The sequence below is a fragment of the Typopeltis vanoorti genome, chromosome 25 (assembly GCF_054136105.1).
Source record: "Typopeltis vanoorti isolate ZY-2024b chromosome 25, IOZ_Tvanoo_1.0, whole genome shotgun sequence".
NCBI classification, from domain to species: domain Eukaryota; kingdom Metazoa; phylum Arthropoda; class Arachnida; order Uropygi; family Thelyphonidae; genus Typopeltis; species Typopeltis vanoorti.
Window position 1 is genome coordinate 12,873,397 of NC_143573.1, and position 25,903 is coordinate 12,899,299.

The window sequence follows — 25,903 nt, forward strand, 5'->3', positions numbered from 1 at the left end:
GTATGTGAGATGACAGCGTCCACCGACTCGAGCAATCGGTAAAAGTGGTACCGGAATGAGACAACTGAAAGTTCCTCCAGGGAGACGGGAAGTCTGACGACAGTGACCAGCAAGATGAGCGTTTGCCCAGTAGAGTGCAGAAAATTGTATGTGACGAGCGAAGTGACCTCCACGTGGACGATGCAACCCACTGAAGCAGTAAAGTATCTAACAGTAAAGGACGGACAAAGGGGACACAGTAACCTCATGCGGCGGTGGTAATGTACAGAATTTTCTTATTTTATTAACAATTAGTGTTACACCCTGATATCTTAAGAATGTAAAATTCTCAGTTATCATGGTGTAACATGAAGAGCAAATAAATTAAAAACCTTGCATGAAAGATAATAGATGAATTATTTAAGAGAAAAGGAAATATTCTTGCATCCAATAAAATATATAAAATATAAAGGTGTTTGTTGAACTAACTACAAATAGAAAGAATATATTAATGTTGTAATATGATATAAAAGAGAAAATTTATCTAAGTAAGACAGAAAAGGATTAGTCATAAGAAATGGTATGTGAGAGGCTAGAGATTAAATTCATAGAAAAATTTTGGAAAGGGGATTAAATTAGAGGCTAGCACAAGAAAAACAACAGACAATCGCTTAGGGTCAATTCCCAGATTGAGACTTCGTTACGGGCTTGCCGATCAAATGACGTTTGGCAGAAAAATGCCACCCTAATTGGTCAGTAAAGTCAAGTCAAAAAGGGGGGGGGGAGAAAAGAAGTTAGAAAAGGTGCTGTTAGGAGAGAGGGTAAAAAAGGGTTAGAAACCCTCCCGAGAGGAGACTTTTTTTTGGCTTTTGGTTTTGGTTCTGTTCCAGGAGAGTTCTTCGCAAGCTCTTTCGTATGGATTTCACGATGTTTTCCTGAGTGGCGAGATAGGGGTTATATCTCCGTCGTCACAACACAGAAACGAAAGTGAGCGGGATTTCAATTCCGTACTTCCTATGTATGAAGTGAGGAATGCCATATAGTCGAAGAAAAGAAAGCATATTCTTTGTGTTTCAACTTCAGTGTCAACTACGAGAAAGGGAAAGAAGTAAAGAAATCGATGTCCACGTCGTGAGTTGTACAGCTGTTATATAGATGATTCAAAGTGTGTCCTAAGTTACGAGAGGTTAAGACTGCGTAAGCATAGTTTGATTCCAAAAGGAACGTAGGAGAAACAGATTATTGGAGAGGTTATACCAAGATAGTTCGATCAGAAAAAGGTAGAGGCCCATATGGAAAATTCAAGAAAGAAAGGTACTGTAAAATATATCTCGTGTTAACTAAGATTCGTCTGTATTAGTTATCATTATTCTAATACTGAACTGTTAAAGTGACAGAAAACAATACTAGGACTTTAGTATATGACAGAATATAATGAAAGTAAGCTTACTAATGTTAATATTATATGAGTAATTAAGTGTCCTGAGAATTTTGCATGTTTAATATATTGTATAAGAAAGTTTAAATGTCATAGTTATGTGTCAGTGCAGTAAATGGTTTAGTTAATCTACTTAAGTTTGGATAGTTAAATAGTGTGAATTAATCTTATATGTCCGTGTCAAATGAATTTATGTGTTGAATGTGTATGGCAGCATGATCGTAATACCCATTATAGGATCATAGCTTAATTATTTATGATAAGCTAATGTCAGTTTGTAAATATTTAGTATAGCATTGAATTGAGTAATAACTAATATTTGAATTGTACCATGTTAAGGAATTTAATAAACCTTTTGTCCAATGATAAAACAGTTGTCTGAAATTGCTGTCCAATGCACCACTTGAAAAATTACGAACCTAATCACGCGGGAAATTAACGTGTTAAGAAACGAGATAAAGTGTCACGACTGTAAAATAGTTTCACTTTCAGACATATTTTAGTTCTTTCTCCTTGTTTTTGTATATAATATCTTAAACTAAATGTCCCAAAAGGCGCAGCATAATACAAATATTAGGGATACTAAGGGGAGAATTAACTTAAGTATTAGTAAAAATTTTGGTGATATCTCGAGCATAGATAATAGTAGAACATAGATAAGCGGAAATTATTAGATAGAATAAAAATCGTAAAATGGGACACAACATTAGCATTAGAGGAAAAGGGTGAATCAATTTCTAGTTGGAAGAAAAATGGACATTTGTCTAGAGAACTTTTTGAATGACTTATATGCATTGTAACTTTTTAGCTCCATTGGACAGATAATAGAAGGACTTAAGTTTTTGTGAGAGACCTAATTAATGTGGTGGGGTCTGTGTTAGCATTTGAAGTTAAAATTGTAAACTTGTATTTTCCCATGCCAAGTGTGTTTTAATTGACCAGAGGATATGAGTTATATGGATATTAACTAGAGTGTTCATTTATGATTGTCAGTTGATTTAGTATAGGTATTGTGATAAGCGTTTGATATGTTTAAACCTAATTATAAACCCATTAGATCTTTAATAAACATGTTTTACTATGCAAGCCTGAGTTTTGCTTGAGCATGAGACTAATTTGCCACTCATAAAAGTTTGAACCTATGCATAAGGAGAAAGTAAAGACTAAATTAGAAAGGATAGTTGAAAGTTTATTTTTCACTTGGTTAGAGTATGATAAATTTAGTTTAATCCTTTATCCAAGTATGAGCAAACAAAGTTTGCACCTAAAAGTATCTTCAGGACTGGGGTAAGGTGGTACAACACCAGGCAACTCTGAGCAAAGGTGGACCAAGCTCTCATCACTCCTTGTCTCAGTATCTCCCATAGTGCAAAGCACATCTCCTTGCATTGTCTATTACAAAACAATGAATTGAGTGATACCAGCATTGTACCAATCCAACAATTGTTTCCTGACTTATTTTTCACGGTATTAACAACACCACAAACACTTTTATCAACAAAGATGTTTTATTAACGCTAATATTTCGCTGATTTTCAAATCAGCATCATCAGAGCACAACACACATGTAAACGCGACAGTGAGTGAGTGAAACAATATAATTGCAAAAGACAAAAGATCTAAAGTCCTATTTTTGGCGCCCTCTAACAAAAAAAAAAAAAAAGCAGTTATCCAGGAGTTTTTCTTAGGATAACCGTCTCCCAAATTTTTGGCACATTCATGCAACCATATTTGTTAAGGTTGAGAGAATTCTTCAAAGCCATTGCTGACTCAAAAAATAATCTTTCAGATCTATAATGACTCCTAAATAGCACATTTGTTTTCCTCCATCTAATCCTGTGTGAAGGAGTGTCCAAAGCGTGGTCTGCCAGTCCCGACTTGCCATAGTAATAGTAGCGAATGTATCTTTCATGTTCTTCCAGGCGGATGTTCGCTGATCTTCCTGTTTGTCCATAATAGGCCAAGTCACAGTCACATGGAACTTCATACACTCCTGGGTGTGCTAAAGGGTAAAGTTTATCCTTTGGCGAGCGGATCAGAGTTGCCAGCTTGACATGAGGTTTGAAAGTGGTGCGAAGGCCATGTTTCAACAATATTTTGGCTATATTTTCCGATGTACCTCTGATACAGGGAATAGAAATGGTCATGTTGTATTCTTGTGTATTAGGGGAGGGCAGAGTAATGGGCCTATGTAGTATTTTATCTATTTTGTAGGGATTGTAGCCGTTGGCTAAGAACGTATGGCGCAGGTACTGGAGTTCAGTGGTCAGAGCTGTATCGTTAGAACAAATGGCTCTGGCTCTGTGTGTAAGTGTTTTTAAAATGCCGTACTGTTGGATTGGATGATGATGTGATTGTTTATGTAGGTATCTTCCTGTGTGTGTAGGCTTTCTGTAAATAGAAAAAGATAGTGATCCATCTGAAAGGCAGGTGACTAATGTGTCAAGAAATGGTAAACAGTTATTTGATTCTTTTTCTACTGTGAAGTGAATTTTGGGGTGTTGGCTGTTTAGGTAGGTGACAAAAGCATCCAAAGTGTCTTGTCCATGGGCCAGATGGCAAATACATCATCTACATAGCGCAACCACACTTGTGGCTTGTATGTAGCTGTGGTAAGTACTTTGTTTTCAAAGTGTTCCATGTAAAAATTTGCTAACGGGGGAGAGAGGGGGGAACCCATAGCAGTACCATTAATCTGTTTGTAGAATTTCCCCTCCCATGTAAAGTAACCTGCATTCATGGTAAATTGAAATAATTCAAAAATATCTGGGGGAAATTTAGACTTGATTAAATCAAGAGTGTCTATAAGTGGTACATTGGTAAATAGGGAGGTGACATTGAAACTAACCATTATGTCTGAATTTTTAAAGATTAGATTTTTAACCAATGTTTTGAAATGGATTGAATTTTTTACAAAAGTAGAGGAGTTGCCAGTAAGAGGGACAAGCGACTTAGCTAAATGCCGGGACAGTTTATATGTGGGACTATCTATGTTTCACTCACTCACTGTCGCGTTTACATGTGTGTTGTGCTCTGATGATGCTGATTTAAAAATCAGTGAAATATTAGCGTTAATAAAACATCTTTGTGAATAAAAGTGTTTGTGGTGTTGTTAATACCGTGAAAAATAAGTCATGAATAACCATCAACGCCTAAGCTTATCTGTTAAATTGTTTCCTGCTTCACACCAATGCACTTGCACACAGTGCTGAAATTGTGAAGCAATCTTTGGCAAGCAGGAAAGTCAATGGCCTTCACCATCCACCCTATTTGCCAAATCTTGGTCCAGCTGATTTACTTTTTCTGAAATTGAAATTTTCACTAAAAGGTTGCATTTCCTAACACTAAATGAGACTCAGAGTACAGCTACCAGTTTTTCAGATCGCTGAACAGCAAACTGAAAAAGATGTTTCTGGATGGCATTAGCAAATCTGAACATGTAAGTAAGTGGAATTTGCAAGTGAAAACATTATAATCAGCCAAGGAGAAGTCGACTTTGAAGTTGAACTCTAAAATTAGCATGGTATATTTATTAATTGTTGTTTTATATTAATTGTCTCAAAACTTTTGAGCTGCACCTTATTTTGTAAAACAATAGGTGCTGGTACACATTCACTGCCAGTAGAAAAATCTGTAAATTAAAATAATACTGCATCCATATGTAACGGGTCACTATTATTAAAGATTCCAGTATGATGTACCACTGCATATCATCCCAGAGAAGCCAGTTATATGTAACAGGCTTCTCTGGGACAATAGATAATATCTAATCCCACCAACACAGAAAATTAGGATTCCTACATCAAGTAATTTCATTACTAATTTCTTTTGAAATGAAGCAATAATAATAAATTAAAAAAAAAAAGCTCAGATGAATCACTACAGATTATATATATATATATATATATACACCTCTGAAGCTCACCTGGTTTCATTATCTTTCCCAATAAGATTTATGACTACATTTGAATACTTCATAGCTTTATACAAAGATTCTTCATCTTTCAAGTTAAAAGGCTAAAAATCAAAGCAGTAACCCAATTAAATACATCTAACCGAAAGAAATTTCAAAGTGATCAAAATAAGAATGAAATAAAATACTATATTAGAGAAATAATTTGAAAGGCATTGCATAAAATGAGCACTAAGTATATTTTAAAAAGTATAAACTAAAGGGAGGAAGGAATTAATAAAGGAAGTGAAGAGAGTTGAGTTGGGAAGAAAAATGGAATAAGGAGATTGTAGGAAATGCTAGAAAGGAAAGCACCAGTATATTTAAACAAATTTTATTCAGTGTTGGGCTATTTTTGAAGATCAACGTGAAGCTGAAGTGGGCAGTATATTAGATGGGAAGATAATATTTATCTCACGTAATATTTTAAAAAAAATGCTCCAGTTCCATAGTTTCCTCAGAGAATCTGTGTAGTAGGTTTCCTATTCTAGGTGTTAATCATAAGTGTTTCTCATCTGCCTTATACTGAATTCTCTGATTGGTCGTCTTCTTTTGTTCTTTCCTTCAATCATTCCAAATAGCAACATTTTTAATTTTCTCTCATCATTCATTCTACATATATGGCCAAATAGATGTAGTTTCCTTTTGATTATTATCTGGATCAGGTTTTCTTTTGGTTGTATTCGTCGGTAGATTTCCTCATTGTTCACTTTCTGTATCCAGCTTATTCTCAAGATCTTTCCATAGCACTTCCTCTCAAATGCCAATATCCACCTTTGAGATTCTCTCAGGAGTACCCAGGCCTCGTATCCATAGAGCATGCTGCTGAAGATACAGGTTTCTACAATGCGCAGTTTAGTTTGCATCTTTATAGCTCGGCTCTTTCATATTTTGTCCATGGCTTTTAAAATAGTTGTTGCTCTGGCTATTCTAATTTTTATCTCTTTTTTGGGGTCCAATACATGCGCCATCCGAGATATGTGAAGTGTTCCACATTTTCCAGTTGAAATCTGTCTATTGTAAATCTGTTCAGTAACTCCTGTTGTCCGAATATCATTGTTTTAGTTTTTTCAAAGTTGACATTTAGTCCATATCTTTTTTTCTTTCTGTGTATAGTGTTTGCAATGTCTGTTCCAGCCTTGCTGCATCTTCTTCAATCTGGACGATGTCATCTGCAAAGCAGATGTAGTTTATTGTCATGCCGTTTATTGAAATGTCTCCACCTTCTTCTTTAATCTTATCTAGTGTTAAGTGTTACCAATCATCTTTATCACACATTCTTCCCAGATGTGTGATAAAGATGATTGGTGATATTGGGTCCCCTTGTCTTGTCCTTGACTAGTGGCAAACCAATCTCCAGTTTCACCTGCTATTCTGATTTTTGCTTGTGCTTGGCTGTTTGTATCTTTCAGCAGGCGGATCAATTTATTGTCCACACCATAGGATTCCAAGACAGCCCATGTTATATTTTGTTCAATATTATCAAATACTTTCTGGAAGTCCACGAAACAGCAGTATATTTTTTTGTTCTTTCTTCGAGCTTTCTCTGCTATTAGTCTTAGTGTGAGTATTTGTTGCACTGTACTTCTATCTTGTCGAAATCCAGCTTGCTCATCAGGAAGATGTGCCTCCATATGCTCCTTCAGGTGCTCTGTTAGTATTTTCATCAGCACTTTGCCAAGATGACTCATCAATGCAATAGTTCTGTAATTGGTGCATTCTAAAGCATTGCCTTTCTTATGAAGAACAACCAAGACCGATTTTTTCCACTCTTCAGGGGCATACCCTGATCTCCATATTTCATTACATAGCTTGTGTATTTCTTTTACAACTGATTCTCCCCCATATTTAGCATCTCGCCTATTATGTTGTCATTTCCAGGACTCTTCTTGTTCTTGAGATGTTTTATAGCCTTATTCACCTCCTCTTCCAAGATGTCATTTTCAAAATCTCTGTTGGTGGAGAGATTGCTTTTAGTTCTTTGATTACTTCTGTTGCAGTATCATTTAGTTAATTTTAATATAGTTCGCTGCTATATCTTGTCCATCTGTGTATGATTTCTGTTTTATCCATCAATACTTTACCATTTTCATCTTTGACTGCTACTGATCTTGTTTGCCTCTTCCTATTGACATTTCCTATAAGTTTGTAGACCTCTCTAGTTTTGTGTTCTCCATAGTACTGTTCAATGTCTTTGCACTGGTCCTCCAACCATTTGGCTTTATCAGATCTTGCTGCTTTCCGTACTTCATTGCTATTTTGACAGTATAACTCATCTGCTGCCTCTGAATTATCTCTTTTAAGTTTCAGTTCTCTTTTCTCTTGTACCAATTTTAGGGTTTCCTGAGTTATTCATTTCTTGTTGATCTTTTCTTTTTCGGGAATTACTTCCTCTACTGCTTTTTTTAAGCACTGTAGTCAGTCGTTCTGCTCTTGTATTTATATTTTGTTTTTCACTTGGGGTCTTAAGCTTAGTTTCCAATATGTTCTGATATGCTGTTCTTAGCCTGTCTTCATTTAGTTTTGAGATGTATCTAGCTTTTTTTGGAACTTTCCTTTGTACTTCTGTTTCAGTTTTAGTCTTATATTCGCAATCACTAAACTGTGGTCCGAATCAATATCAGCTCCTTGGAATGATCTGCACTGAACTGAGGTTCTCCATTTCTGGTCTATTAATATCAGGTCGATCATATTCCTGTGTTTGCCATCAAAGGAGCGCCACATTCATTTACAACAATCTTTTTGTTGGAATTTGATATTGTAAATCATCAGGTTGTTATCCATGGCAAATTCCAGAAGCATCTCCCAATGTTCATTTCTTTCTCCATATCCAAATTTTCCCATAACCTTTTCCCAACCTGTGTTATTTTTGCCAATCTTTGCATTCCAGTCTCCTCCAATGATGAGTATATCCTGCTTCGGCACCTCATCAATTTCTAGTTGTAGATCCCTGTAAAATCTCTGAATGTTTTCATCTGCACTCTCTGCAGTGGGCACACATATTTGAATGGTTGTGATATTAAATGGTTGGGCACTGAACCTTGCAACCATTATTCTTTCACTAACTGGTTTGTATCCTATCATTGCCTGACAGGCCTTTTTACTTAGCAGGAAACCTAAGCCTGGTTCATGCTTACTTTCATTTCCTGACCAGAGAGCTCTTCCACCGTTTGATTCTCCTGATAATGTCCATCTCATTTCTGAAATACCCAATATATCACATCTGTATTTCTTCTTGAAGCAACTGCAATTTTTAAGTTGCCTAGAGTGTACGGACATTCCATGTGCCAATTGATATTCCATCCTTTACAGGCCTGAGTTTGATTTTTTTGTCTTTGTTTTCAGTATAACTGATTTTTTGATCCAACCTGATTACTCAATTGGGAATGCAGACCTTGTTGAGAGGTGGAAAAGGAGTGATATGATTGAGACATACAAATTACTAAAGGGTTTTTACATGATTAATTCAGAGGAAATTTTTCAAATAGGTCTAGTGGTGGGAGAACTAGGGGCCATCCATGGAAGCTGAGTAAGAGTGTAGTTATCAAAGGTGTTAAAACTAGGTTTTTTGCTTGGAGAGTAGTGAATGAGTGAAATAGGTTGCCAGAGTCTGTTGTGGGTTCATGACTGTGAATGAGTTCAAAGCTAAGTATGATAGATACTGCATAAATGTTGGATACTTCTTGACATGATGTTTAGGGCCTCCCTTGATAAGTCTGACTCCTTGAAGTTGCCTAATTATTATTAGGCAACTTCAATTATCATTATAATTAATATTATATTCTTCAATTTAATTCCCAGCTAATATATACTTCCTAAATGTGGGAATACAGTAAAATACTGCTTTCCTTCACCACCTCTTGACCTATGTTGAAAGTTTTTTCACTTGGTTATACCATAAATTAAAGATGCCAAGAAATTATATTCTTGATTTCATCTCTTGGCATACTTTCCACACACTGTTAACATCTTTCTCTTGCAATTTCAGATGCCATAACTCTGCTTCAAGCTACTTTTCAAGATTCTCATAACTATTTGCTCTGTAATTAATTCTGCATATATTCCTTCTTAAACAAAAATTCTAGTACCTGGCCATCTCCTAAGTTAAAGATGCATGATGGCTTTCCCCAGATGTGGAAAAAATGACTTGAAATCATCAGATCCAAAACACTCGAGCCCCCTCCATCCCATACTTTTTCACACTACCAGCTATATAAATTCCATTTTTTCTCATGTATTCTTTTTTCAAACAGCCTACATATCTCAATACTTAATATCCATAATGATTAAAATATAAGACATTGTTTATGTGACCATAGGTTTTTTTAATTACTATATATGTACATATAATAATGCCTACCAGTTTCACTAGCAACTGTCTAGCTTTCTCAAGGCTTGAAATCAAAGGGCAAAACACAGCTAGAGCATATGAGCAAAAGTCAACTGAATGAACCAGCCAATAATAAACAAACAAAAATAAAAAGACAGGAAAAATAGGCATATGAGTGTGAACATGAACAAAATGAAGGATAGAGTGCTGTATGGAGACTCGTTAGTACGAGGTGTGTTAGTAGAGAATTTGACAAAATCGTACCAACCTGGTGCGACCATAAAGGATGTAACTGAGTCTATTAGAGAGCAAAAGGAAAGGATGAAAGAAATGATTGTTGTGGCAGGTACGAATGATTTGAAAAGAGATAAAATGGAAATGATAGAAGACCTGAATGAATTGTTTGAGGTAGCAAAAGAAAAGAGAGAGAGAGTTAGAATGATTAGTCTTTTGACACGGTATGACAGTGAAATGTTTAAAAGGAGGGCCATAATTGCGAATGACTTTATGAGTGGGTTATGTATGATGAGTGGTGTGGAATTTGTGGATGTGTGGAGTGAGTTCGATGGGCGAAAGGATCTATATAAGATGGATGGCTTGCATTTGAATGGCTACGGTGTAAGGAGACTTGAGATAGTGTTGCTGAATGTAGTGGATGTGCAAATTCAGGGAAACTAGATTTATTAAGGGGGGGGGTAGATATACAGTCCTTAGGGAGGCAGTTGAATGTATGAATGAATATAATATGCTCAAGCAAATAAGGACAACAAATCAGAGTGGGATAGTTAATATAAGGCATCAAGGTAGGGTTGGGGCTAATGGGGGTCTTAAATTCATGTACACTAATGCTAGGAGTATTAGGAACAAGAAGGAAGAGTTTTGGGCCATGGTTGGCACTTCCAGACCACAGGTTATTGGTATTAGTGAATCATGGCTGACTGTAGATGATATAGCTAGTGGGATTGAATGCGATGGATATAGTGTGTTCAGGAATGACAGGGAGAATAAATGGGGAGAGGAGTATTGTTGATGATAGCTGATGAGCTCCAGCCAAGGAGAATAGAAGTTGAACTGCAGTATAAAGAAAAGAACACATTTAAGGCCATTTCGTGTGAGATTGTGGCTAGCAGAACTAAATATACAATTGGGTGCTGCTATAGACCAGGTGATGGAAAAGTTGGTGGTGACAGTATACACAAGCAAATAGAAGAAATGAGTGGAAGGAGGGTAATTATTATGGGAGATTTCAACTATGGTCGCATTGATTAAAGTGAGGAGAGGACACACGGGAGGAAGGAATTGGATTTTATGAGGTTATTAAGGGATAACTATCAGCGACAGCATGTAATGGAAAATACTAGGGGTCAGAGAGTGCTTGACCTAGTAATTACATCTGAGGATTTGGCTGTAACAAATATGACCCCACATTGTCACCAATTGGTGAGAGTGATCATAGGGTCTTGACTTGGGAGGTGGCTAAAGTTGTGGAATTTTTAATTAAGACAGGGTACATGTGGAATTATCAGGCTGGAAAGTATGACAAGCTTAGGAGTTTGATTGGTTCAGTGCCATGGCATGTACAATTGCAAGGACTAGAAGTTGATAGAATCAAGTAGGGGTTAAATGGATGAATAACACCATTAAGCTTGAGCTGCAAAAAAACAACAACAACAACTATGGAGGGATTTTAAGGAGAAAGGTGACCGGCAGGCACATGACGGTATAAAGCGCAGGCCAGAAGGGTAACGAGTGTGGTAAGAAAAGCAAAAAAAGGATTATGAAAGAACATTGGCCATGCAGGCTAAAGAGAATCCTAAACAGTTTTTTAGATATGTAGCAAGTAAAAGGAAAAATGTACATGGAAGAATGATTTTAATCAGTTGATATAGTTGAGTTACTGAGTGAGCACTTTGCAAGTATATATCAACCAGGTGGTGACATTGCAGAAACAAATAAACCAGTAGATTATACGGGAATTGTGGTGAATGAAGTGGAGGTGAGTAGTCTATTGCATAACTTCAATGTCAATACATCTGTGGGATTGGATGGTATACCAGCTCGTGTCGTACGAGAAGCAGCTAAAGAATTGTCAGTACCCTTGACCATTTTGTTTAATTTGAGTCTCGGGTTTGGATTAGTCCTGAGGGGGCGGAAAGAGGGGAAAATAGTTCCACTGCATAAAGGTGGTTCCAAGACTGTTGTTGTAAATTACCGACCAATTAGCATCATCAGGAATCATTGTCAAGGTCTTAGAGAAATTAGTCAAGAAAAGAATACAGGACTGGATAGATGAAAATGGGATATTGTATGGGGGAACAACATGGTTTTGTGAAGGGTATATCATGCCTCAGTAACTTGCTCACGTTTTATAACACAGTGACGGCTGAACTGGATATGGGTAATGGGTTTACAGTGATACTACTGGACCTTGCCAAGGCCTTTGATAGGATACCACATGGAACCCTAATCAGTAAACTGGAGCAGATGGGGATAGATATAGGATTGGTGAGATGGATAGGAGGGTGGTTGAAGGAGAGATACCAGAGAGTGGTTTATTCAGGAGTGGAGTCTAAAAGACAGCTTGCGACTAGTGGTGTGCCGCGGGGCTCTGTTCTTGGACCACTGCTTTTCAATTTGTTCATCAATGATATAGGAAAGGATTTGAGAGGAAGTGTTCACTTATTTGCTGATGATGCAAAGTTGGGTAGAGCAATTGTGAGTGCACAGGATGCCAAAATTTTACAGGATGATTTGGATAGTTTGGAGGACTGGGCTAGGAAAAATGGATGTCAATTTAATGTGGCAAAGTGTAAGGGTATGCACTTTGGGGTGAAAAGAATAGCAGCAGTATATCGCATTGGTGGAACTGTTCTCCAGGAGATTGATGAGGCCAGGGATTTGGGAGTGTTGGTGGATAGGGAATTGAAGTTTAGGGGGCACATTGCAAAAGTGCCATCAACTCATCAAATCACTTGGCGTCTGAAAAATACTTTAACATGCAGAGACAAACAAGTTGTTGTTCCTCTGTATTGAGCCTTGATAAGACCCCATCTGGACTACTGTGCCGAGTTATGGGCACCAGGGTTTCTTCGTGATGGGGAGGAAGTGGAGAGGATCCAGAGATGAGTGACCAAGATGATAGCAGGTCTGTGGAATGAACCTTATGAGAATAGGTTGAAGATTTGTGGGTTGCAGAGATTGGATGATAAGCGAAGGAGGGGTGATATGATTGAGACATTCAAATTACTAAAGGGTTTCTATAAGATTGATCCAGAAGATATTTTTGAAAATACGACTGGTGGTGGGAGGACTAGGGGCCATGCATGGAAGCTGGGCAAGAGCGTGGTTGACAAGGGTGTTAGAGCTAGGTTTTTTACTTGGAGAGTGGTGAATGAGTGGAATAAGCTTCCAGAGTCTGTTGTGGGTGCTATGACCGTAAATGAGTTCAAGGCAAGATATGATAGATACTGTGTGAATGTCGAATAGTTGTTCTTGACATGATGTTAGGGCCTCCCTCGATGAGTCTGTCGACTCCTTGGAGTTGCCCCGGAACAATTAATAATGATAAATTTCTCAAGGCTTGAATGGTAAACACAAAAAAACGATAAATGCACAAAGTATAAAGAATACAAAACTGTTAGTAACTATAAGGTACTCAAGTTAATACATTTGCATGACAGTCAGTATGTATCGTAAATCTTTAATCCGTGTCCTGAACACGCGTTGCCATTTTTTTTTAATCATTTATCATTTTTTTGTGTTTACTGTTCAAACCTTGAGAATGCTAGACAGTTGCTAGCAAAACTGGTAGGCATTATTATATGAACATATATAGTAATTAAAAAAACCTATTATTATTTGGTATTTGTCTTTCTTTTAATATGTTAAATAATATGTTTCTTTTAACTTTGTCAAATGCTTTTTCAAAGTCAATAAATGCAATATGTGTTTCCAAATACTAATACAATACATTACAATACATTAGCCTTACCGGTCTTAATGTATGGAAGCCAAATCTGGACAATAAAACAAAAAGACAAACAAAGATAAACAACAGCAGAAATGAAGTTTATGAGAAAAACTGCAAAGTATACCCTATTTGATCACAAAAGAAACGAAGATATTATGAAAGAATTAAACCAAGAACCAGTAATAGAAAAAATTAAAAAATATAAACATAAATGGATGGAACATGTTCAAAGAATGAAAACTGAAAGATTACCAAACCTTAAAGCACAAGCCATTAGGAAAAAGAAAACCAGGACGTCCTCTTAAACGATTCAACGATGACTTCTAAGGCCGGAACAGGCCATGCTAGGCCTAAATCCTTGATACGTATGATGATGATGATGAAAAAAACCTATGGTCACATAAACAATAATAAGTCTTATATTTTAACACTTCATGACCAAATATGACTACCTTAAATATCCATAATGATTATTAACTCTTGCTCATGAGCTAATTTGCCATGAGATTTCATTTATGATTATTAATAAACATAATTCAGAGACATGATGAACTTATAAATTATGTAAAGAAAAATAAATCATTTGATATAAAACATTTATATCAAATTTTTACATATTCATTGCAATTAATGACTTTAATTAAAGTCATTGTATTAATGACTATGTTTATAGCAATTTCCCATTTGTTCCTAATAGCATATGGCTGGAGAGTAGTAGAAAGAAAGCACTCTAACATCTGTTGTCATTCCATTCTCACTCTATGCAACTGTCAATTCTTTTTTATGTGTTAACTCATCATGAATATAAGGTTTTATGTTAAACGTGTATAGTAAGTTCATCACCTTTCATAGGTAAACTTGGGGATGCAAAAGAAGATATCTTCCACTGCATCTCCAAGCTTGTGATAGCAACTGAATATATATTTTATCCTATTGATCTCTAGCTCCTATTAGATAGCCTCAATCTAATGGGAGCTAGAGATAATTGTTGCAGTACACATTTATAGTCAGTTGCATTTGAATTTCCCATTGTCCTCTTAGTTTTAATGCACTGATATTTTGTGATATTCAAAACACAAAATATCTGCTAAGTGATTTTCAGTTAATTTCTACCTTCAGAGATCATGAAGGTAGAAATGCAAATATAAGATTAACAGTAAATAAGAGAAGAGGTTGTGGGGGAAAATGTGATAGATGGAGAAAGAAGAAACTGGCACGGTAGATGTGATGAAACAAATCATATACTTGTGCTGAGCTGATAATGGATAGAACATAAGCCTAAGGAAATGGAAGAAAAAGAATGGTATGAAAGTTGCATGAGAGGGATACAAAAGTAATAGCACAGGTACATTTTAAACTTGATGATTAATGTCACTTTTAGATGTACAATTGAATGATTTAGTTTCTGCAGAGACAATGGTATATACACAAAAACTTATCAACAATAAGATGGTCAGGAGATAGTGTCAGTAGTATTTATCAGAATTTGGTGATGGCAGTTCAACAGCAGTTCTCAATATTGCATTACAAAACTCCTACACAAAGTGAATGTAAGAGTACTCCTTCTATGAAGAAGTATTTCCATCTTTCAGTAAAATGAGTAATAAATACACTTGATACACTGGCACACAGTAGAAGAATGCTGTTTGCTTAATTTATTCCTTGTGCTATTTTTTGATTCCATGAAATGTCCAACAGGAGCTCTAACTAGTAGCTCAGCCTAGATCTCAAGAGGAAAGCTTCCAAACTGCCCTCTTATGTACAATCGAGAATTTTTAGGGTAGTTTTGGGTGCACTATTCCAAATGGGAGAACAATATTCTAAGTTTGGTCAGATTTGGGATTTATAAAGTATTAGGCATTGGGTAGGAGGGAAGTAGCATTTTGAAAAAAAAAAGAATACCAAGAGTTTTAGAGACTCAGGTTGGTTGGTTGATTTATGCTTTATTGGTGCAAAGGATTAAAAAGTCATATTGCAATATAACAAAAGGTAACAGCAGTATACAGGGTATTAATAGTCATAGAGAAACAAATTAGTAAATAATATATATGTACAAAACATATATATTATATATTACAAAAGTTAAGCAAATGCAGTATCTACATATAAAAATAATTTATAATCAAATGTGTTTGTATAAATTAATTCCTTATAATGAGTTAAAAACTCATGCAGTTTGTCCTAATCTAGCACTTCACCAGAATATGACAAATGGTAAGATGTGTGGTGCATTTTTGAACATAGGTGGGTCATCAGCCCTCAGTAAATAAGAATGTGTAAGACAACTGTGATCTATGCAAAAACTACTAAGAAAAACTTCCTCTCTTGTTTCTGCATTGACTAAACTGTCAATGCTTAATCTTATGCAATCTGTTTTTCAGTGCTTCCTGCCATGATGGCTGACATTGGGCAGCCATTATGGCAAACAGAGGTCTCAGATTTGAATCAGTATAGATAGGCAAGAAATCAGAGTGGGCTGCTATGTGTGCCTTAGACTGCAGATAGACAGATGATGGAATATGAGATTTCTGCAGTAAACAGAGTGAGAGGTTTCAGGATAGAGTGCAAACCTGCCATGTGGGCATGCTGTTATGTTTGGTGCAGGTAATGTTGTCAACATTCATGCCAATAGTTTCATAATTTCTTTAAATTATGAAATTATTAAATTTTACCAAAAACATGTACGGCATTCTGATGTGTGATATTGATGTAAGCTGTTCTGGAAGAGACTTTATTTTTAGAGCACAGTTAAGAGACAACTGTTTCCATCTAAGTGATAGAGCTGGTTCCTATGCCTCAACATACAGACTTGGGCAATGTGCAAAAGGCACCAGTAGCTATCCGTAAATCCTGGTGATGGATGGGATTCAATCATCACAGGCTATTCCATCTGGCTGAACTATAGACGTGAGACTCATAATCCAGCTTTGAACGTTTAAGCACACAATAAAGACAAAGTAATGAGGATTGATCTGCACTGCATTCAGCAGAGGATAGAGCGTAAAGGAGACTCAATGCTCTCTTTCACTTTTCTCTTACACAAAGGTGTGCAAGTAATGTATCAAGTTTTTCGTGCTGCAAGAAAAGTCTGCAACTGAGGTTCATCAAGCTTTGTGTGAGACTTTAGGGGATTGTGCCCCAGCATATCCAACAATTGATAGATGGGTGACCAAGTCTGAAACTGGACATCTTGAGACAACAGCTGCTCCCCACCCCCAGGTTAGGAAGACCTTCCACACTGATCATGCCTGAAAACATCAATGCAGTGCATGTGATCCTTGATGATAGATGAATACCAGCAAAAACATTGCAAAGTCTATACAGATACCCAGGGAATGAGTTGGGGTCATTATCCAACAACATCTGGACACACAGAAGCTCTCAGCGAAATGAATCCCGACATGCTTGAATGCTGACCAAAAGAGAGAATGCATGCTGTCATCTCGAGAAATTTTGGGTCATTTTGAGAAATCAGGTGCAAATTTTTCAGCCTGTATTGTGACTTTGATGAAACATGGCTTCATCACTATGATGCAGAGACCAAACAACAGTCAATGGAGTAAAGCTGAGGCAAGGTTTCCACAGCCAAAGAAGTTCCAAACCCAAAAGTCAGCAGGGAAGGTTCTTGACATTGTATTTTGGCATATGGATGGTATAATCCTTATCAAGTACCTCAAAAAAAGGTGAAACTGTTAAAGCAGCAGTTTATTCCACAGTTCTGAAGGAACTAAATGAGGTACTGAATGAAAAATGCCACAAGAAACTGAGCAGAGGCATGTTGCTTTTGCAGGACAATGCATCTGCTCACACTGCACATGAAACCCAAAAGACAATATCCAACTTGGGCTTGCGATGTCTGCCTTACCCACCCTATCTACCAGACCTGACCCAATCTGACTATTTCCTATTCCCAAAATTTCAAGTAGAAACACTTGAAATGAACAAAAATTACCACAGATGATGAAGTCATATCTGCAGCCAAGGACTAGTTTGTGCAACAAGGAAAAACTTTTTCCCCAGAGGATTGCAAATCATGCAGCAGCATTGTAACAAGTGTATAACACTTCATGGGGGATATGTAGAATATTGTGTAAGTTACATAATTCTACCTCAGTTCCTTCATGGTGATTATCACAACTTTTCAGCACACGCTCATATACCTGCCACACCACAAGCTTTGAGCCCATCTGCGGACCATGGGGGTAAGAGACTTACTGCAACACCGATGATCTAGGCAAGTTGACTAGCTGATTGATCATGGGCATGCCACCCAGGACTGCCTGTTTTGAAAAACAGAAGCCAAAGTAGTGCAAGACTACCAGGATGCTCCTATCCAGATGCCCACAGGGTGCACCACATGGCAAACACACTGGCAGGGCATTGGATCCCAGTGATGGTGATCTGTAAAAGTAAAAACAGTAAAAAAGACTCAGCAGTAAAGCAAAGAATACAGAAAAAGGGAACAATGAAAAGAGGCAGGACCATCACTGGGAAGTCTGCTCTACTATGAAAAGGTGTCCCACAGGGAGGGGGAAAAGCTCAAGAGACTATGGATTTAATAAGTTTATTTTAGGATAATCTGGATGCAAAAGTCAGCCCAGGGAAAACTGATCTTGCAAGAATAATAAGACAGGACTGTGTCTTCATACAGTGGATACAGTAAGCTGCCTTCACTCCCCTTGAAAATGGTAAAATCAGTGTAAGACATTTTATGGAAGACCTCGATGCTTCAATCATCTGAGTACTACAGGGTTTCTTGAACAAAGAAAATAAACAGAGTACCATCATCAGCAAAAGTATGAACAGAATTTGAAGTTGGAAATAAGATGTCAGTGATGTAAAGTAGGAAGATCGTGAGAGTACCTGGGTATTCCAGAATATAAAAGGAAATATGATAATGAAACCATCTTATATGACCAGTTAGTACATAATTCTGCATCAATTTTCTGTACACTAAGGGGAAGTCCGATGTTTTCCTACTCTCTGATTCTTCTCTTCCAACATGATAAAAAAGTTAAATAATAGTAATGAACACTTTTCCTACCCCATCCCACCAAAAAAATAAAAAAAAATTTCCATACACTTCAGCACTTCGATATTTGTCATTTAATGCAATGATGCATATCATCACTTACAGACATTTAGACTCAACCTCCTAGTACTAACTGAACCTAAACTTGTAGCTACACAACAATCATTTCCTTCCCTCCCCTTAACCATCCAAATTACCATCCTATAAGATTTCTACCATCACAAGGATAGCATGCACATTTACATGATCTGTCATCTCATTCTAGAGAAGGGCAAACTTAGAGAGCTCCTGTAAACGGACTTTTTTTTTTACCTATATATTTATTCTTATATGAAAATACTCCTTTTCTACTAACTGCCTTCTGCACTTCCCTTCTTATTCCTCGAACACCAGAAAATTTATTTGATAAGCTTATTTACAGTCGTGGTCCACTAATTATCCCTTTTATTTTTCTCCTGATACTAAAATAATCTGTGGCACCAAAGGAAAGTAAAAAAGAAAAACTTTCTGCTCAGAGCAACCTGAATTGCTAGAAAACCACAGGCACTTAAAAAAATAAAATTACATCTAAATGTAGAGAAGCAAAATCAAATTGGATAATCAAAAAAAAGCAGATTTGTGTCAGAATGCATCTACCATCATAATACAAGATTAATATATAACAAAACAAAAAAAAAACTTTCAAAAACACACAAACCTATATCACAAAAATTGAAATATAAAAGAGGCATTTTTACTTGTGAAGTTAAAAAAATTTCTGAAATCTGGATGGACTGTTTTAAATAAATTTTTGCAAAAAGATAACACTGAGAATTATGAAAAAAGTTAGGAGATCCCAAACATATTAAAGATGGAAATAGATGCTGCGATCAGACAGATGAAAACAAATAAAGCTCTTGGGTAGAGATGAAATACTGATGGACTTTTGAAAATATAGAGGAGAAACAACAAAGCATTATTTAACAGTTATTCAACCAAGTCTTAAATTCTGGGGAAATTAGGTAATGACTGGAAATTGGAAATAATTCTCATACATAAAAAAGGCAGCATACAGGAATGTACAAATTATAGACCAATAACCTTATAAAGTGACATATAAATCACTTAACAGAATTAATGCATTATTAATTTTATGGCTATTTTTGCCCATAAATATCGGATTTTTGTTTAGGAGGACCCCCTTTTTATAATGTCATTGGCTTTTTACTCATTTTTTTAGGGCATTACTGATGTTTTAAAGACAGATACATGAAGAATAAATGGGAAGAATAATTTTGGATGAGGGGGGGGTTGGAATTGTGAAGAGAGAGAGAGAGATGTGGGAGAAATGCATGTGAGGCAAGAGGTATGTGAAATTTAAAACCTGGGTTTTAAGGGTGAGCTTAGAATTCTTTGGGAAGGTGAAAGACAAATTTTTGGAGAAAGAAGAAGGATAGAATATGACGAAACAAGATTAGGGGTGGGAGTAATGGGATGTGAGCCATTTTGACAGTGCATCGTCTTCGGAGCTTGTGGGAAAAGTGGAAGCTATGTCATATCAGCTTGGTGTTTTTGTCTTGGGTGTATCTATGATGTTATGTTTTGGAGCATCCAAACTTTTATGTTTTGGAGCATCCAACTCTCAGAGATTATATAGGAGCAGTGAATGTTTATTGAGTTTTTGTCACATTTTATGGCTATTGTTTCTGATATTTTAAGCATTGTTTCGTTTTCCTGTATGTTTAATATTATAGTTTTGTCAATTTGTGGGGTACGCTTCTGTTCAAGAGTGTGGACTGCTATTTCTGTTTTTCCTGTAATTTGTAGTCCGCTTTTTCTTTTGGTTATTGCGTTTCCTATTGTTTAAATGTTCTGGAATGGTATGTGGCAGTCAAGAAAGTCTTTCTGTAGTCTTGCCCATAAAGATCTGATCATGGGACCTGTGTATATGACATCAGTCTTGTTGGCAAGGAAATTTGTAAACTACATCGTGGTGTTCTAATATTTCTTTGTATGTGTGAGATTTTGTAGGTTTTAGAAGTGTTGCCAATTTCTGGTTCATGGTGAACACCAACTTATAGTTGGTGTGATTAAGTGTATTTGTAGGCTTTGTATGCATTCTGGATGTATGGCAGTTTGATGGTTTTTTGTGTTGGGAAGCTTGTTTTGGTTGCTGGATTGTTTTGAAGGGTTTTTGCTGTTTTGTTGGCATAATTTAGTAGCTGTGTTGGGTAATTTCAGTTTTCAAAAATCTGTGTTAATTTCTTTATTTCTATATTGAGATAATTATGTGTAATAACCAAAACAAAAAGCAGAATACAATACAGGAAAAACAGAAATAGCAGTCCATGCTCTTGAACAGAAGCATACCCCAAATATCGACAAAGCTATAATATTAGACATACAGGAAAACAAAACAATGCTTAGAATATCAGAATATCAATAGCCATAAAATGTGACAAAAACTCAATAACGTTCACTGCCCCTATATAATCTCCGAGAGTTGGAAGCTCCAAAACATAAAAATTAGGTCATGACTCCAACCAATAGAAAACAACACAGATACACCCAAGACAAAAACACCAAGCCGACATGACATAACCTCCACTTTTCCCACAAGGTTCGAAGACGATGCACTGTCAAAAAAGCTCACATCCCATTACTCCTACCCCTAATCTTATTTCATCATATTCTGTCCTTCTCCTTTCCCCAAAAATTTGTCTTTCACCTTCTTCCCAAAGAATTCTAAGCCCACCCTTAAAACCCAGGTTTTAAAATTCACATACCTCTTGCCTCACCCGCAATTCTCCCACATCTCTCTCTCTCTCTCTCTCCACATTTCCAACCCTCCCCTCCTTTCAGTCATACTTCAGCAGTAATACAAATGTATAATACCATATGCCAGATGCCATTCAATAAGAAGACAACCAGGAATATCCTACAAAGGGAAGTCCAAAATTATTCTTCATGTATCTGTCTTTAAAACATCAGTAATGCCCTAAAAATGAGTAAAAAGCCAATGACATTATAAAAAAGGGGTACTCCTAAACAAAAATAGTCATAAAAATTAATATTTATTTAGAGGAGTAACATGGAAATTTTTCCAGAAATAATACCCAGAATTAATGCAACTTATTAGCAACAGAAGAGTATTAGTAGCGCATTGGGATTTAGGAGAAGGAGATCCACAATTGATGCAATCTATACTCTTTTACAATTAATGTTGGAAAAAAAAAGGAATCTTTACTGCTGCTTTATAGACTTTACGCAAGCATTTGAGTCAACAGAAAGTTTAAGCTATGCACTAAACAGAAAAAAATTGCTTGAAATTTTAGAACAAAAAAATCAATGATATAAGAAAAGATTTGAAGGTGGGGGGTATTCAGTTGTTTGCCAATGATACAAAACTAGGAAGGACAATAGTTGATAAAGGTGATATAGATATTCTTACAGGATGATTTAAATAAACTGGCAGTGTGGGCAAAGGACATAACCTCCACTTTTCCCACATGGCCGCCAATTCAGTGTTGTAAGATAATGCAAATTTAATAAGCCGAAAAGCTATTTTACCAGCGAATATGTTAATAGAAAGGGGGATGGTAAATCCCTTTATGTTTTAATAGCCAGGTACGAAACTCGATCAAAATCCATAGAGTTTCATGCTGAAAAAACTGGCAGGCCCAAGTGTAAATGATCACTTGGGTGATCATTTACACTTACAACGCCAGGGCAACTCCATGCAAAGGTGGAGCAAGCTCCCTCACTAACTTTAATATTCTCTCATAATGTAAAACTCAGCTCCTAAGAGATGTATATATATTGTTTTACATTATGAGAAGAGGTCACTACCCAGACCGGTTTCAACCTTTTTTGAGGTCTCATCAGTGAGTAGGTAGACCTGGAATATCAAGGTTTTAAGTGAACATGAACTTACATACCTCTACTATCGAACTGCCGAAGTGGTGTACTCCTATATTTAATGTTAATTACTAATTTAATAAGCCGAAAGGCTATTTTACCGGCGCATAGTAAATCCCTTTATGTTTTAATAGCTGGGTACGAAACTCGGATCGAAATCCATCAAAATCCATAGAGTTTCATGCCGAAAAAACTATCGGCAGGCCCAAGTGTAAATAATCACTTGGGTAGTACAACACCAGGGCAACTCCATGCAAAGGTGGAGCAAGATCCCTCACTAACTTTAATATTCTCTCATAATATAAAAACCCAGCACCTAAGAGATGTATATATATTGTTTTACACTTCGGCAATTCGATAGTAGAGGTATGTAAGTTCATGTTCACTTAAAACTTTGATATTCCAGGTCTACCTACTCACTGATGAGACCTCAAAAAAGGTTGAAACCAGTCTGGGTAGTGACCTCTTCTCATAATGTAAAACAATATATATACATCTCTTAGGAGCTGAGTTTTACATTATGAGAGAATATTAAAGTTAGTGAGGGAGCTTGCTCCACCTTTGCATGGAGTTGCCCTGGTGTTGTACTACCCAAGTGATCATTTACACTTGGGCCTGCCAGTTTTTTCGGCATGAAACTCTATGGATTTCGATCCGAGTTTCGTACCTGGCTATTAAAACATAAAGGGATTTACCATCCCCCTTTCTAGTAAGATAATGCACTTCGGGATGAAACAATTACACACTTCGTACCACACCGATGGTATTAGTTTACAAGAAATTGACGAGGATAGAGATCTGGGAGTGATGGTGGAAGGAGATTTAAAATTCGGACAACATATTGCAAGAGTTGGCAAAGTAGCTCATAGGATTACTTGGATGGTGAAGAACATGGTGAGAAGTAAAGATAGAAAGATTATTATCCCTCTTTATTATCCACATGTTGCCTACTGTGCACAGATATGGTCATCTGCATTTTTTGGGGGACATGGTGGAGAGGATTCAGAGATGAGTGACCAAGATGGTGACAAGGTCTATGGAATGTTCCCTACGAGGATAGACTGAGGGTGTGTGGGATGCAGAGTTTGCTCGACAGGTAGAGGAGAGGGGGATATGATAGAAATGTATTATATTATTATATTATGATAGAAAGTTACTAAAGGGATTCTATAAGATTGATACAGAAAAAAATTTTCAATACATGGGAAGTAGGGGGAAAACAAAGGTCACACTTGGAAGTTGTCTAAGAGTGTGGTTAGTAAGGGTGTGTGTAGCAGACTAAGTGCTTTACTTTTAGAGTGGAAGAATGAGTGGAATGAATTGCCAGAGGTGATTGTGAGTGTCCCAACAGTGAATAGGTTTAAGGAGATGTAGGTATTGTGTTAATGAACTTCTTCAATGGGTCTTTTGATTCCATGGAGTGCCCATACAGGGTGATTCAGAACTCTTGGGCCAAACTTTAAGGAGTGATAGAACACACCTAAACAAGCACTTTTCATCATACAATACATGGTCTGAACTCAAGCAGTGAAGCAACTACCGTGTCAGGAAATGAAGAAACACAAGAATGACAGAGGATATTTCAAACAATTGCAGAAATTACAAAACACATATTAAAGAATTTTATTCAGCAAATTACAGAAACTGCTCAAAAGAGCGACTGCCAACATTAATGCAGACTTCACACCTTCGACGTAGTGATTGGCATACATTGGCGAAAACACCAGGCAATTCTTGTACAGCAGCAGCAGCAATAGAAATCCTGGCAATAAGGTCCTCATTGGAATTGATGGGCTATCGTAGATCAGGCTTTTCATACGGCCCCATAGGAAAAAGTCCAGACATGAGAGATCAGGCAATCGTGGCAGCTAAGCGATGGGACCACCCCGACCAATCCATCGTCATGGAAATGTTGCATCCAAGGCGTTCTGCACATCCATGCTGAAATGGAGTGGCGCTCCATCGTGATGGAACCACATGTGTGTTTGAATGTTTGCTGGAACAGGGTTCAGTAATTCTGGCAAGACCTCTTGTAAAAGTACAAGACACATTCACTCATTCAGTTGTGCTGGCAGAAGGTATGGGCCAATCAAATGGTCATGTAGGATTACAGCCCAAACATTTATGGAGAAACCACTGGTACGAATGTGGACGTGTGGCGTGCAGATTTCTGCTTGCCCACACATGATAATTGTGGGTATTAAAAATGCCCTCACATGTAAAGGTGCATTTGTCAGTGAATAAGACATGTGCATCAAAGTCTGGCTGCACTGCAATCTGCTGCAGGAACCACTGTGCAAAATCCACATGAGGCTGGTAATCTGCAGGTGTCAAGGCGTGCACCTCTGTGCATGGTAGGGGTGTAATCATTCGTCTCGTAGACCTTGCCACACCGTCGATTGGGGCACACACACACACACACACATACACACGTACACAGTATGGGAAATTGCTCGCATACTACATTCGGGATGATCTGCAACCCTATGTAGAATTTCCTCTGTAACACGTGGCATCCTCACTCCCTGTATCCTACATGCCGCTGACAAAGGAGCCCATTTCGCACAGACCGGTGCAATCATTCGTCCGCAGCTCCGAAAATGAAATTCATATCAGCCTTCTGCTGATTTGTGAAAGAATCCATCCTTTTTGCACTCCACGGTAGAAATAAAGATGACTGCAAAAACCAGCGCTTATAAGTGTTCACTGGAAAGCGCTTCACCGCTTGAGTTCGGACCATGCATTGTATGACGAAAAGTGCTTGTTTAGGTGTGTTCTATCACCCCTTAAAGTTTGGCCCAAGAGTTCTGAATCACCCTATATAAATAATAATAAAAGAGGAAAAACATACTCAATATTAACTTCCAGTACTATGAAAATACCATAGAAACAATAAAATTGGGAACAGCTGAAACTTCTGAAATAATACTAGTCAAGAGAGGTGTCATGCAGAGATGTCCACTTTCACCATATTTGTTTAACCTGTACTTGGAAAAACTAGTTGGTTTTTCCAAGTGCAGGTTTAAAAAAAAAAAAAGTATCTATTCCAGAAAACATCGAAATAACTCTGAATAGACAAAATTTACATCAAATAAAATATGCAGATGATATAGTTTTATTTACAGATAATAAAGAAAACTTAAAATACATGATTGAAAACCTATATAAAAACAGTCAAGACTATACAATGAGATAAATTTTAGTAAAACCAAACAATAATAGATAGAAATGGAGGACTTAACTTAGAAGTGGAAGGAAATAAACTGGAATGGATTAAAAAATTACTTAGGCAAAGTGATCACTGC

At 36.9% G+C, this 25,903-nt stretch overlaps 1 protein-coding gene across 2 annotated transcripts in view; it reads right to left on the reverse strand.

Annotated features, from left to right (window-relative positions):
- Positions 1-25,903, reverse strand: part of ND-39 (NADH:ubiquinone oxidoreductase subunit 39) — a 287,270-nt gene that overhangs the window by 204,709 nt on the left and 56,658 nt on the right. For both annotated transcript variants that reach the window (XM_090414724.1, XM_090414725.1), the window contains exon 4: positions 5,343-5,434. In XM_090414724.1, coding sequence (XP_090270850.1) covers positions 5,343-5,434 — 92 coding nt within the window. The remainder of the gene's footprint in view (positions 1-5,342; positions 5,435-25,903) is intronic.